General features: G+C 46.5%; 1 protein-coding gene across 6 annotated transcripts in view; it reads right to left on the bottom strand.

The window, feature by feature from the left end:
* PHLDB2 (pleckstrin homology like domain family B member 2) overlaps positions 1-10,738 on the bottom strand; it is a 70,373-nt gene extending 59,635 nt beyond the window's left edge. For 5 of the 6 annotated variants that reach the window (XM_087757227.1, XM_087757231.1, XM_087757233.1 and 2 more), the window contains exons 1-2: positions 10,640-10,738; positions 1,853-1,959 (exon numbers count right to left, since the gene is read on the bottom strand). In XM_087757227.1, coding sequence (XP_087613353.1) covers positions 1,853-1,907 — 55 coding nt within the window. In that variant the 5' untranslated portion in view covers positions 1,908-1,959; positions 10,640-10,738. Of the gene's footprint in view, positions 1-1,852; positions 1,960-9,383; positions 9,515-10,639 lie in introns of those variants that run through there. The other variant, XM_087757229.1, reaches the window with a different exon arrangement.
* Between the last annotated feature and the right edge of the window lie 4,906 nt (positions 10,739-15,644).

Genomic DNA, 15,644 nt, shown 5'->3' with positions numbered 1-15,644 from the left:
GGCATCATTCAATAGACCCCTGTTGCACAGGCTTCCTCTACACAAACTGCAGTAAGTCGAAGTGTGTAACAACACATTCTCCTCAATTCTTAAGGAACAAACCCATAAGTTTAAGAACAAAGGTAACCCTCATTAATAAGGTAATTGAATAGGCAGAAGATAAAAGGAGTCAGTGTGGGCCAAGGGGGAAGGGAACAACAAGGAGAAAAAAAGAAATCAAACACCTTCTTGAGCATACTGGACCTGGCTAAGCATGTGTTCATTACAAACTCTGGTAGTGGCCAAAAACATTAACTTGCAGCTTCAAAACCAAGCCTCAGGTTTACTGCTACACAGAGTTTAATATTTTTATGCTGACTGTGATTTTATTCGCTGTAATTTTAACACATTTGTTATGATGACACAACTATCTAAGTTGCCTTTGAACCAGTAAGTTCACAGAGCTCTCCATCAGACCATCACTGCTGTGAGCAGTGAAACTGCAGTTTCTTATAATTTGACATTTTACTTGACATTTTTAAGCTATTTTCACAACTTTTGATCAACAGCAATGATGAAGTTCAAATGAACAGAAGGAGGAACGTGATCCATGTTCAACAGAACTTGTTGGGACAAGACAAAATCATCTGGAAAAGACCAAGCATTCATCGTATTAGTGGTGTTATAAGGAAGAACAACAAGATGTAAAAGTTATTTAAGAGCACAGATATAAAACACAATGTATATGCCTTGTATACTTAAGCCTTCCATTGTGGAACAGAACCTAATTTCCATCCTCGTCTCTCTGTCTCCTTCCCTCTTCCAAAGCTCTCTCAAAATTGAAAGCTAATCTCATACCAAAATTGTACTGTGTAAATCATCACTTGAACACAGCTGAAGTTCAAATGTTTTTGCATAAATTCCACTGGCTCCTATATAAATAGCTTAGCAGACACATTAATGGGACATTAATGATTGTTTATTACTCCCTTGCAACACCAGTAGGGCGCATTTAATCCTACAAAGACTGGATGCTTTTGCCAAAAAACAAGTTAGCTCATGGAAACTTTCAGGCCTGTTCACCACAGCAATGAAGGGTTCATTGTACTTGAAATCCGAACAAGTACAGTAAGAAAAGGTCATGATACCTTCATGTAGCCACTCGGATTCAACTTTTCTCTACTATACCTTATTCCAGTTCTTCTGCGTTTTTGGTTCCAGCACCACAGTGCCCGCAATCATACGGTTAAATCCCAACTGAATGACAGCACATGTTTAGCTGAACCATAGCTGCTTCCCACAAACCAGATCTTGTTTGTTTTGTTTATTTTTAGGGTAACGTTTGGGATGAGACTTTATGAACATGACAGGATGCGTTACACATCCTGGCTGATGCTGCCCTCGCATGCAACTGTAGGGACCGAGGCCGGGAGCTCCAGCACATGGCGTGCCCCGAACCCACCCTGCATCCAGGTCAGCACCCACTTTCGCTTGGTAACCTTCAGCGCATAGCACAAGGCTCCTCTGTTTAGCAAAGTATTTGCTGCCTGGAGCTATACAGAAGGAAATTCTTCCATTTTTTTTTATTTTCTTTTTTTCCTGCTCATTCCTTTTCTTCCTTTCCCGAGTTGTTTAGCTGGGGGTCACTGATATCTATTCCTGCCAGGCATTAAACTGATGGGGGAGGGTTGGCTGTCTGCAGCTTATCCATCTGTGGCCTTATTTTGGCTGGTAAATGGAGTTAGACATGGAATAAGAACAGAGCGCTGATCTTATCCATGTGTCAGGAGAATTAGAGGACCAAAATCAATAACAAATTCTGAAAGATCTCAGTACACGTACAAAAAAACCTTCATTTATATTAATTGATTACCTGATCCAACATTCTGAAAGGAGGAGAGGTTACTTCTGTTTGGCATCATATTCATCTTCTACAGGATGATTAAAACGCTAATTTGAGTGAACCAAATAAATTTTGACCTGCAAATAAAGTAACAAAAAAAAAAAAAATTGTGTTAAGAAGCGTATTCTAAGAACATTTTTCAAGTGTATAATATACACCAAAATTGGCTTTTCTTATGGTAAAATTTCTAGAGACAACTCAAAAAGAAATATGTTAAAATATATTTGCAAAGGGTACTCTGTGTTTAATGTGGAGACTGTGAAAAAAACTGTCTGCTGTTGTTTCGTCAGTTTAAAAGTGCACATAGTTTGATTTGATAATCAGCTATTATCTATGATCCTGACTCTGTGCAGGCAGTTACTAGTCACAGCTCCTGAGTTTTGTCTGCGATCCTGTGGCTTCCTTAAGAAATCATTAACAAGGTTGGAATTTTCTGCTGAAGATTTTATTTTTGAAAGCCCATAGCCCAATCTCAGCCCACGCAACACCAGCATCCTGCAATCACGAAGAAACCTATGCAAAAACAGGTATGCGATCCAAAACACAGAAAATGTTTTGGCATGCAATGATTTCTGAGGTTCCAAAGAAGCCAGACCAGGAATGCAAAGATATTCTTTAAAGTTTATTAAAAAAAAAAATAGAAAAAGATTGATACGGCTACAAGAGACACTTGGCTTAAAAGAATGCCAAAATTAAATCCCAGCCACTAAAGACTAAAATTAAATCTAAATTCAAACAGAAGATCTCTAGTGAGTTGCTCTATTAAAAGATTTGTTTATTTTTTTTATACACATATCTTTTTTTAAAAGGTCAACAAAAAAGCTTTAAAAAAAATGGCATCAAGTGACAAAATTAATGGTGAACATCTGTAGGTCCTCTGAGCTTTAACTCTGGACAAGCAAATAGAAACGCGGCAGAAAAACAAGTGAAGAATGGAGACAGATGTCTGGGGCTGTCTAGAGACAAGCCACCTATTTAATTAACCGCAATTCTCATAGCCACAATGTTTTCAGGCCTCCATTGCACAGACGTTTCGTGCCATGCTTTTTCACATTATTCTCCTGGGTGGACAGCCCTGGGAGAAGGGAGCCGGCTGCTAATCCCCGCAGAGGGAGGCTCCTTTGCCACGACCTCTGGCTTCTCCCTCACCTGCTCCCCCCGCGGTGCTCCCCACGGAGGCCAGGCCTCTGCTCCCCCAGGAATACCCCCACGCTGGTCTCGCTCCGCAGTGCTTTTTCTTTCTCTGCAGAGGTCATTTCTCACTCCCGAGGAGAGTTTCCACCCCATCGGGCACCTCTCCCTGCCTCACAGCGAGAAGTGGGCTTCACCCTGATGGCCTCCCCCAAGAGCACGCAATCTACCATTCCCCCAAAATGGCGCTGCTCTCCTTTGAGCCAGGGTGAGGAAGGAGACCCTCAGAGCACCCAACCTCCTGGGGGGAACTCACCCGCCATGTCTGCCCTCTCCAGCACCACAGGACCGAAGTTCTCCAGAGCAGAGAGTGGGTAACAGCCTGGACAGCAGATAGCTTTTCAATCCAGGTTTCATGCTCAACAGGTTTTGTTGTTGACATGAAGCATTTACCATCCTTTTCACCCCACTGGGTCTTCCACCCCATGGAAAGACTCCTTCCCTAATTCCTTCCAGCCACCTGACCCCGGTAGGAGCGAAGACCGGTTCTCCCCACGTCGAACCGACTCTCTGCCTTTTGCCTGCCTACAAAATGTGAAGGACTAGGACAGAAATCCTGTTAAAACTGCTGCTTCGTTGCCATCTTGGCATATCGCTTGTGTAATCTCTATTAAAAATACTGCACTTCAAGCCCAGAGCGCCCCAGAAAAGAACCAAAAATTTATCTTTTCAGGACATGTTCAACTCGACACAGAAAACTAGTGACTCTCAACATTTCACACTGTTTTGTAACAAAAGTATAATTACATCATCAAACAGAAAACTAAAATATGGACAACTTGGAATTAAAAGACAGAAGAAAGGGTTGCTTTAAAAGAAAGAAAAAGGTATAATTGGATTCCCTGTGTCTCTAACATTGCTGCTTTATGGTTAAAATCATTGCTAAGATCACCAAAAAACCCATCCCTTCTATCTCATAAGATGATGGCTACCACTTAATCAATGTGACAAATGTTAAGGAGGGAACAGCTGAGAGGGAAGGGTTTCTATGTAATTGAAAATTCAATCTTCGATTCAGTTTGGTGAATACCTGGGTTTGCTAATAGCTGAAAGGAAAAATGTCTTTTTTAAGGTTAAATATTTATATGGTTTCAGTTCAAGTTTGAGAACTCATTACACATCTCTCTTCTTAGAGGACGTGAGATTAGAGAAGTCGTCAACTAGCAATAATTGGATTGCGGGGGGGGAAGAACTTTCTAAAACTCTCCACTGTGAGCATAAACAAGAAACAATTAATAAATTAATGAGCTAAGCAAATGAACAGCTCACAGTTCAGTTTATCTGCTCTCATGAAATCATATTCTTTCAGATAAGGGTTATGCAGGGCCTCATCCAACAATGAGCAAGGCTGACTCTCGTTACAGAGCACATGCCGCACTCTGCCTTGGCTGGAACAAAGCAAAATGATTTCATCTGGGATTTATAAAGTCATCTGAAGTGAATGTATACAGCATTACCAATCATGTTTCATCTCTACAGTGCCCAGGCCAAATTAAGTTTTGTTTCACTAACGACCAGAAGAAACAGTGATTCACGACTCAAACAGGCAGCGAGTCAAACAAAAGATTCCAATTTTAAGAGATTATAACACAGGGTGGCTTTACAGTAAAAACTCCTTTCCCTTGGCATAGGAGCCTGGAGCTGCAGCTCAACCAAGCCGCAGGTAACAGCTCTACCCAGCATTCAGTCCATAGATTTCAGGCAATGTTTCCTCAGCACGGTTTCTCACCCCTTCCTTTACTTCTGCCTGGGCTGATAGCCACCTCCCTTTAGCAGAGTCTGCTGCGGCACCCACTTTGCTCTTACGTTAGCAACCCAGTGGGTTGCAATACCTCAGGCATTGCTAAAGTGCTCCTCTGACTGAAAATAGGCAATTTTAAACAAAGCTCTCAAATTTGGCCATCTCCCCTTTAAGGCTTTTCTGCTCTTCATTGTTTCTTCATTTTCAGTTTCTCGCAAAACACTACCAGTGGTTCCCGGCAGCTCCTGTCCCCTCTCCTGTCTCTGATGCTTCTCCTTCAGAAACTTCTACAGCAGTGTACAGCCGCCCATGGAAAACAGATGAAACCCCACGTGATGGAGAGCGAGGACAAAAACCCACCATCGCCACAGTCCGCACAACATCACTAGAGTTTTATTTGTTCTGAAACAAGGTTTTCAAATTATTAGGGTCTGTTTCAACTGTTCCAGTAAAACACACACTGTTTTGGAAACAAGAAAGCCTCTTAAATTTTTACACCCTGAACAAAGTTTGGTGAATGAGTGCTGATGGCTTCGGTGCCTGGAAATTTAACTTTCCCACGGTATAGCACACCTACGTGCATAAACGGACTGCTCCATTACCAAGTTGATTTACCTTTTTCCTGCACAATCTGAGGACAATGCACTTGTTCCTGATTAAATCAAGCCTGTTTTTTTTTTTCCCCTGACTTACTTTGCTTATTTACAAACAAAAGTCTTGATAGGGTCCAACCGATGGGAAAGTAAAACTCACCAGGATCTATAGTTTACCTCCAAAAACACTTAAGTGTAAATCCATCTCTCCCCAACCCCTTAAAGCCTACTGTCAAACTGAAACAATACATTCACAGAAAGGCACCTGCACAATTTGGTGGAGATTCTGTACCCATAAACTAGTGAATGGACACATCCTTAAGAGAGAGCAGAGCCATTTCTGCCAAAAAAACAGGCAACTCCGCAAGGCTGTTATCTAAAGGTCGCCTTAAATGTCCTTCCTCATTTCCTCCTCCCCCACAACACAATATACTAGACCCTAAGCTACAGCTAATTTCCTGCCGGCACAGCCCTGAAGTCTGCTCCGTCCCTGGCTTTTCACGATATAGGTCCCGCAATACATTGGTCCCCGCGCTGCAAGTGAGCACAAGGTCTGGTTACAGGCGTAGGGTGTTTTAGTTCCCAAAGCTCACAGCTTGGCACCTTCACCAACACTAAATAAATTAAAAATCAAATATCTGTGAATCAGATTTGACTAAGTCACTCCCTCGTAATCCTGCAGGTTTCCGATGTGGAAAAGGGAGCGGCAGAGGAAGTCGCTCTTACGGCTTATCTCTTCCTCTGAGAAATTGTCAGGTCGGATATTGGAGAGGGAGCAGAAAAAGGACAATGCAACAACAACAGAAAACACCCTAAATAACTTTATTTTCCTCATAAACCACATCTATTTTACTGGAATAACTACCCCAACTACTCCAAAAATTGCACCCAAATACGACGGTTTTAATTGTTCTGTCCCACTGTATAAGCTTGATTCTCTCCTACCTGATAAGGATTGATGTTGTAGGCATTGTCAAATCAATTGCTCTTTCCAGTAGATGGAAACCACGTAATCATTTTAATCAGGTCATGACAACTGACAATTTTAAATGCACATCAAAAGTGAAAACATTCATTATCATGTAAATACTATAGTTTGATGACTACGAATTGAGATTTAAACCATTGATATAAGAGACACCAACTGCTGAGTGTGACCAAATAAAAATAAAAAGTGAAATTGTTGAAGATTTATAACTTTTGTGCCATAATAACTACTTGTACCTGAAATTTAAAGTGTTAAAGTACACATTTCAATGAATCTAATCTCATTCCTATGTGTTTGGTAGGACAAGAGATTACACCACCTACTCAAACCGCATTATTTTAGTAGACATTGCTGCCTCCTCGTTATGTTGCAGCCACACAAACCACTGTTTCATCTGGACTAGTTCACCGAGATAAGTTGAGGTGAGAAGGAGAGTTAATTCTTTTCTGCCCAAACAAAAGCCACCAACAGGTAGAAATGTATTAGAAGAGATTTCGGTTAAAACAATGAACTCCTTTCTTCACGCAGAAAAACAGGGCTGGCAGAGGACAAGCCAACTGCAAGTCATACTCCTCTTTTCTATATTGGTACCCTTCTGGTAGACCAGCTTAGAAGTCAGTTATCCAATGACTGATTCATTTCATGCCAGTAATGACGAGCTCCCTGGTATTATTCTGATGCTATTTCATTCACTCCCTTCCTATTGAGAATTCGAGTGTGCTTAGAAGATTTGCAAATGGAGACTTAAAAAATTCACAGACATGGTAAATAGAAAGCTCTGCTGGTGGCTGGTGGACTGTGATTGCTTGTATCTCACTGTGCAGGCTAACAAAACACAAATAAACTACACAGCTGGTATAGTAATAGATGTACATAAATACTCTAGACCAATATAATTCTCACTGCTGAAGCCCAGGAAATACAGATTTTCTTCATCTTCTTTCAGGAAGGGGGTTGAGTGAATAACAATTATGAATCCAAATTCATACTCTACAGGAGTAGAAATTCTCACCATACAAGAGCAGAAAGACTCTAAAGAAACATTTCTCCTTTCCCATCCTACCTGACACGACAAACGTGCCTCTAGGATGCCCCTAACAAATTCAATGAGAACCTGCCATACACAGCAGGTAGGTAAGTCCCAGAAAATCTAAGCAGCTGGGAAAACTAACCAGAAGAGCTTCAAACATCACCTACTCCCTTTTTTTTTTTTTTTCCTTCTTGGATGTCCCTACCATTTTTTCCTGTCCGTTGCATTTCCCACTCTCTCAGGCAACCTTTGCCCACGATCTGCTTTCCTCTGTGCTGATTTCTTTCACTGCCACTTTGTGCCTGTCACTTCCTTTCGTTAATCAGTGCCCTGCAGTGCCCACTTATTCTGACAGTTTCTGCCTCTATCATTTCATTTGTCCCTTTCTCCTCAATTTGTCTCCTCCCCGAGATGCTTGCCCCATATTTCCAAACGTCCCCTCTAGCTCTTTAATGCTTCTTCATTTTCCAGCACTCTCAGGGCAGCAAGCATGCCCCCAGAGGAAATGCTTCTCATCACACTTGCTTGGCAAACCACATTGTGACAGCGACAGCTCAAGCGGCATCCACCGTGGCTGTTGTGCTACCAAGCCATGGGCCTGCCTGCACAAATACAGGGCAGCATTTACCAGCGAGTCCCAGGACTGCGCTCCCTCGAGCGAGGAATAAAGGTATATACCTGTAGTTACACCATTTAATATAATTAAGGAAGTTAAATAAAATGGTTCACTTAAAAACTGATCCCACCTGCATGAGATTTGAGGAAGAAAAAACAAGCCTGGTCACATTTATGGAGTTCATTCCTATATTGCAGTCCTTGGAGGATCTTCTACAGGGGAAAACTCCCCTTGGATTTCTGTAGCATCTTGGATGTGCCCCACCAGTCTAAAACAAAACCTAAATGAACAGCATCTGTCCTGAACACCCGAAACACAGCATCATCTTATAGCTGTTTAGTTAATTCAATGGGAAGCACTGTTTGCTACACCGGCAGTTACTACACATCAGAATTAACTGTTTGTTTTAACAAATGAAAATGGAGAGAATACACTCCACGTGCAGAGAACACAGCATTAATTCCTTCATAAAAAAGCACAAGCACTTCCCCCCACCCACTTCAATTATTTCAGCTTTTCTCTGGACCTTCAAGTGGAAAAGGCAGACAAGATCTTCCCATCCAAACCCCTTTATTCCTTCTGACCCAACTCCAGCCTCAAGGTAGACCTGCAATCTTTACCTCACCCATCCTCTGCTTCCTATCTAAAACCAAAATACTCCAAATTGTTCATGATGGACTTTGTTCCTTCCCAACAATGGTCAACTGGTGTCTTTGCATACTTTTGAGAAGCTGGTTGCTAATTGTAGCTGATAAGCATAGACAGTAACTGATATGGAAAAAATGGAAAAAATGACTACTCTTCCTGTCCTGGTTACTGCCAAAGATTTCCACTCCCTCAGTAAAAACACGGACACGCAGAAGAGTCAATTTAGCATTTGTCAAAATGGAAGGGAAATAAATTTCTGGTGTGGAAAAGGAAATAAAATGAACAAAAATGGTACTATTGGCTCTGGAAATGACATGGTGTTACTATTTGACTGCCCTAAGAGTATCTCCGTTACCGTCTCGGTTCAGCCTAGCCCTTCCCTTGACAGCAACAGTAGGCACTCTTCCACCTTCTGATTACTTCATCTCCTTTCTCTCCTACATTGCTTCCTTCTGCTGTGGGGAAGCAAGCCCATCCTCCTCCTCTGCGATTCCGTTTGGCACTACCATGCCTTACCCCCTCCCATCTCTCTTCCTTTCCCATGTTAATACCTTATCCTTGGGGACCCTATCTACGAGAACATAAAGGAAAAATTGAGAAGTTCACCAAATGTAAGAACGTGCAAACCTGCCTCTCTTGTCTCCCTCTTCCCCCAAAAGAGAGGGCCTGTGCAGCACAAAGATGAAATATTCACCGCGTTCTGACTGGCAACACGTCCACCCAGCTGCCCTGCAGACGCAGACACGGAGGATTCGGGCACGTGCGGAGTCGAGGCGCGCAGACAAGATGACACGTTGACAAGATGAGCATTTGGGGGAAAAGGAACTGGTGACAAAAGCCATGTGTTTAAGATCACACAAGCACTCAGTGGCAGGAGCAGAAAGCCCATCTCTTGAGCCTTTATGTAAGCACAGCCAGTCTATTTACACTTCTGCACATGGGGAAATTCCTCAGGCAGCTTCGGGGCAGGAGGAGAAGGAGCGGGGACTGTTCGTTTCCAGCCCGTTCCTCCTTTTGCTGGCGGGCAGCAGGCAGGCTTGCCAAAAAAGCTCTGATCCCCACGCTGAATTCACCACCGAGCCTGCGGCTCCGGGTGTCACGGCAGCAGCAGCCCCCGGCCCCGGCTGCTGACAGGGCGACACGGGAGGGCCCTAGGAGCTCCCAGTCTGCCAGGGCAGACCGAGCCCAAACCCCTTGATGGCCACAAGCCGATCAGGCATGATGCCGGGTTCCCGGTGCTAAACCCCAGCGATGCCGAGACGGCATCCATCGCCCGGCCCTGGCAGAAACCCACCTCCGCTGGGCACGGCAGCCTCCGCACAGCCGCAGGAGCCTTCAAAAGCCACCAGCCTAACAAAGAAGCGCGGACAAAGAGCCCTGTCCTACGTCCTTCCCTCCACCAGGTAGGCTGCCAACGACGGGAAGCCCAGCCCAGCCCAGCCCAGCCCAGCCCAGCCCAGCCCCGCCGTTCCTCCCGTGCCTCCTCGGCCCGGGGACGGGCGCCCCCGCCGCCCCCCGGGGCAGAGGCTTTGTTCGCCGGCGGGGACGCGGCAGCGGCCGCCAGCACCGGGGGGCAACACCCGGACAAAGAGGGAGAGGCGACCGGCGCCGACAGGGACACGGGGAGAGCCCCGTCCCTCTCAGCTGCAAGGGCTCCGCCGAGCCGGGCGGCAAGGGGGGGACCCCGCCGCCCCCACCCCTCGGAAACGGGAGGGCGCGGAGGCGCTTGGCACAAACTCCCCTAAAAGTAGCCACAAACCGGGGACAGCTGCGAGCGGCTGAGCCGGCGTCAGCCCGGGCTCTGCGCGCCTGGGAGGGTCCCTCTCCCTCTCCCCATCCCCGCGGGCAGCCCCTCCGGGCTCCGCTGCCGAGAGCGGAGCCGCCGCCGCCGCCGCCCGGGAGCGCTACACCCAGCCCGCGGGACGGCGCCTCCCCCGGCCCCGCACTCACCGCCGCCTCCTGCCGCCGCTGCCCCCCGCGCATCCCGCTGCCCGCCGCGCCGCTGCCGCTGCCAGCCCCAGCCCCGCCGCCGCCGCCTGCCCCCGCCGCCGGGAGCCGCCCCCCGCTCGGCAGCCAGCGCCGCCCCACGCAGGGGCGCGGCCGCCCCCCGGCGGGGCTGGGGCGTGGGGCACCCCCGCGGGCGGAATGGTTCGCTCCCCTCAGGCCGGGGTCGCGGGAGCGGGGCGGCCGAAGGGGAGCCGGAATGGGGGGGCGGAGAGCGGACGGGCGACACGCGGAGGCAGCCACAGCGCGGGGGGCTCGGCCGGCGAGGCGCTGCCGGGGCCGCCCCGGGGGACGGGCGGCGGAGGGGCTGCCGCCGGCCCTTGACGATCCATAAATATGAATCGCCAGGCAATTTCCTGCCCGAGAGATTAGCTGAGCAAACAGGGCGGCTCTGGGAGGGCGCGGGCCCGGTTTCCTTCGCCTGAGGCTGGGGGTGCGTTTACCTGCGCCCGCCCGCCCGCCCGCCTCCTCATCCTCGGGGAGGCCATGTTGGCGAGGGGGCGGCCCTCCGCCCTCCCAGCTCCGGAGGGGAGCCGGCTCGCCTCCGTGCCCCTGCCGCTCGCCCCGGGGTCACACCCTGCTGCCGCCTGCCAGGAGCCTTCCTGCAGTTTAGTCTTACCTGAAAAACAAACACACGTGCACGTATGCGTGTATACACGAATGTATGTGTATACATATATACACGTGTATACGCACACAGGGCCCCCAAAAGACCAAAAGCGGGGAGCAGGCCGGTGAGCACGGCCGGGCCTCGCCGGCGGGGCTTCCAAACCACAGCGAGCGCACGGACCAACGCCGTGGGGCCTGGACGGGGTCTTTTGGGTGCACCTGCGTGCACCCAACGCCGGCCGCAGCGCGCCTCGCCCGGCCTCTGCTTGGCGAGCGGCGGGGGGCACCGATCCAGACCCCCTTCAGAGGTCCTGGCTGAGGAGGCTGCTCGGTGAGAGAGGCAGCGAGGCTAACCGCTGGGTTCCAGCTGTTACCGAGTAAAACAAAAAGGGCAAAGAGCCTCCAGGAAGGTGTTGTTCCACCCCCGGGATTGGTGGGTGCTGGGAGCCCGGGGCGTGTAACGAACCTTCGCTTTCTGAGCACGTGTATAGCGTCAGCTTGGTAAGGAGAAGTCCAGCAATGAGAGATGCGAGCCAGCCTGGAGGACTGTGCTCAGGGCGGCGAGCCAGGGTATCCTGCACAGCGATCTGGTTTCGTGCTGCGTGGCCTCATCGCTCGACCTTTCCCCGTTTGTTTCCCAAAGAGGAAATCCGGGGATCGCGGCGGGTACCTGCTGCACCGGGCTCCTGCGGGATGAGTCGAAGCTGGCACGGCACTCGGCAGATGTAAACCGCTGCCGCGATCGCTGGCTGTTCCCATCCGCCGTGGGGAAACGGGGTTCGCTGTGATCCGGTTCCTGCCTTGTGTATTCCAGGGGATATTTTACTTGGCTAAAACTGTTACTTTGCCACAATATAAACTAAACTTTGTAATAACTCATTAAAATCTGGAATCTATATAGTAACACCCACAGTACCAGAGAATATTAAAAAAAAAAAAAAAAGAAATGGCTTTGGCTGTCCTGGTGTCCTAGTTTATGTATAAAAAGATAAGCTTTTGAGACTAGTTACTCTAATAGGCCAGAACCAATATGAGCTCTTCTTATGTGATGCCTCCACAAACGTCCGAGTGTTTCATTTACTACTAGTGTTGAACCTGGCTCTTCTGTTTTGTTCACTGACCAAGCAAGAAGGTGTACACACAGTTAAAAATACCCAGACATATAGGTATAATGAATGCAGAGCTAAGGACACGCTCACAGCTGGAAGAGGCGAGAATAACTTTTAACCCTGCCACAGCTAGAGCCAAAAGCAGCCAGCCCTCCCTTCGTCTCACGTGATCTTCCTTTTCCTTTTAAGTGGGAAAACTGTAAGTAATAGTCTGCAAAAATCTCCCTAGGGAAAATGATGCCTAATAGTACGGAAAAGAGTAACTTTGCACTTGCGGTTAAACTGTTGCTCTGAAGGACTTTTGATACGCCGGCTGAAATGTTCCTTTAGTTAGTTCCTATGCAGTAGGTGAGGTGGCAGCAAAGCTGGATCAGGCAGAACATGTGTTTCCCCTCATACATGTAGGCTGGGAAAATTTTATCCGAGTCAGTGTCGTCTGTTTCTTAGCAGCAAAGGAGAGAAAAATAAGGAATAAAGCTTATGTCTAAAATAACAAGAGGTACTCAAAACCAGCCATAGCTGAGGCCCTAAAATAACTTGATAAGTTGGAATGTCTAACAGGCAAGAGTCTGGCAATTTAAAAACAACAAAAAAAAAATACTCTCTTGGACATTTTATGAGCAGGAAATACTTAAAAAATAGCAGACAAGTGAAACTCCAAAAACTAAAGAGCTGAAAACTGTTGTTGGAACAAAAGCAACAATACTGCTATTAAAGAAAGTAATGCAAAAGGGTATGGAAACTTGCACGAGAGCTACAAGTCTTAGATGGGTTCACCAGTCCACCTAGCTAGCTTTAACTGTTTTCATGGCAGTTGCATGGCTACACCAACTGTGCTGCATATCATAGCGGCTTTTAAAATTCTCCGCCCCTGAGTATGCAAGCATGCCTGATAAAAGTTTAGTTTCCATGGTAATTCATATAAGTAGACATCAAATGTTGGAATATTTGCAAAAAGTATGCTTTAATCAGGAGCATTGAAAATGGTAATGAAACACTTCAGTGCCATGCATCTGTAACAGGGAAGGAGAGGTCTCCTCAGCCACTTCAGAACCGAAATCCCCTCTGAGCAGGCACGCGCAACCACAACCTGTGCATTACCTGGTCCCTCACCTTTACAGATTTTATCCACATCAGGTGTGGACACGACTGCATTTCTGGCGAATGAGCCAGAGCCCACAGCTGGGAGTTGGTTCAGGCTTTATGTTGCCTGCAGGAGGAGAGACAATACTCAGCCTGACAGTCGGTTGAGATAAAGCTATCGGTTGATGACTGGGTCTAGTTACACCCAGTCTTTTCTCTGGTGGCAAAACTGGTCTGGTTTCTTCCCTTTCCTGCCTTAACTATTCATTTGGGTTCCCAATCTATAGTTTGTGACCTTCTTTGGTGGGCTGACGCAGTTATTTGGGAAAACCAGATCAAGAAAATTATCCAGATGAAACCTCTTCCTTCCTTGCACCTCTCCCCCTTCTGAAAAAGATCCAACAAGTAGTTCAGTGGTTGATGAGAAGACGAACAACACAGATCTGAGCAGCTGTGCTTGAGACCAAGCCTCTGTTTCTTGAACCGGCATCACCGATACCCAATAGATTATTAAATGGCACCCTTCTTGAACAAACGTGGCAACAAATGGGGTTGTAAGGATTCAGTGCTTTGCAGCGTGCAACCAGAGCATTTTGAACCACTGCCTCAGTAAAGGAACCCAGCTGTTGCCTGCTGTTGCAGAATAAAACTACACAATTGTTTATAGCCTGAAAATAATAACAATGGTCACAACCAGAACTTCTGGTGAAACTTCAAAGCAAGTGGTGATTCTTCTGTTGTAACTTCATCAAAGACATTTTGAGGCTGGATTCAAGGTACTGAAAGAAACTTGGGTTTTAAGGCTCATTGGGAATCTCCACAAAATAAAAAGGCAACCTGGAGCATGACTGCATTCATCAGTACCGTTCTGGTGAAAAAAATCACACGCAATAGTTACACTGGTCGTCCAAGTTAAAATCTAAAAATCTGTTAATGCAGCACACAGTAGAGAGGTATATCAAAGAATTAAAAAAAAGAAAAAAAAAGGTAAGCTGAGGTTCAACCAGTGGAGTGTTCTTGTGACTCAGCCTGAAACTTAGTTTCTTAAATTGTCACACAAGAGCTATCAAGAAGAAACTGCCTGGGGAAAATAAGTTACATGAGTAATCAAATCTCATGCTCCAGGGCACAAGTCAATTGCTGGAAGGGTCAAGAAAGGAATTTCCTCACCCTCTTCCTTTGCACAGTTGTACACAATTAACTGGGTTGTAATTGCAAGGCAAGAAAGTGGTTAGCTTTTGCATTCCTCTGAATCATCAAGTGCTGGCTGCTCTTGCAGCTGAATTCAGAGCTTAAGGGACAGCCCAGCACGGTGGGGTTTGCTGCGCTCTGTCAGGCCTTGCCTAGATGTGCAGTGCCGTTGTGAGGCCTGCTCTTTCTTCGATGCTGGCTGCTTAGCTCAGAGCACGGCTGCATTGCAGAGCTACCATTAAAGTGAGGGCTCGACTGATTTAGGCAGTTTTCTGTTAATAATAAGTAGCTACCTTAAAAATGTCTCTATCAATAAACTGCACAACTCATAGTGACTCATTTAAGTAGTAGCAATGCTGTAGCCGTAATGGCCTAAAGATATAAACAGGACAAGATTTGCTAGAAAGGCAACCATTTTTATTAAAGCAACTAGACCATTTAGCGCAATAAAAGATCATGCTATTTATTCTTTAAATAGAACATTTTAGTAATCAAAAGGATTTTTGCTAACACAGGCCAGACATTACTCTGCTTCAAGTCACAAGAGCACTACCCTATTAGCTTGCGTGTGGCTATCTGTCTTTGCAGCTGATTAATTGCTTCCCTTTGCCAGAATCAGCATGCTTCTGTGAATGGGGGTGGCTTAGGGCTTAATTAGCCAACTCCGATACTGCAGCTAAGCTTACTACAGTGTTACTAAAGTTTTTCTGTACCCAAGTACATTTTTGATATATGATCTGTGAGCAAACGTTGAAAGCTCCAAGTACTATGTCTACAGGCAAAACCTTGGTCCATGCTCCTCATAGATGTTACGTCAGTAGGCAAATGGTTGACAGAAGACATGGTGCAAATGCCATAGCTACACTGGTTTACAATTATAGTCACAGAGTAGGGCAGCAACTCATTTTGTACTCAGTGGTTGGATACAAGGGTATCTTCATCCTACAGTTGCCCCTTCT

Source organism: Nipponia nippon, unplaced genomic scaffold, assembly GCF_047370975.1.
Source record: "Nipponia nippon isolate SJK-2023a ecotype South Korea unplaced genomic scaffold, ASM4737097v1 scaffold_2, whole genome shotgun sequence".
Lineage (NCBI taxonomy): Eukaryota > Metazoa > Chordata > Aves > Pelecaniformes > Threskiornithidae > Nipponia > Nipponia nippon.
This window is presented reverse-complemented; position numbering and strand designations above follow the sequence as displayed.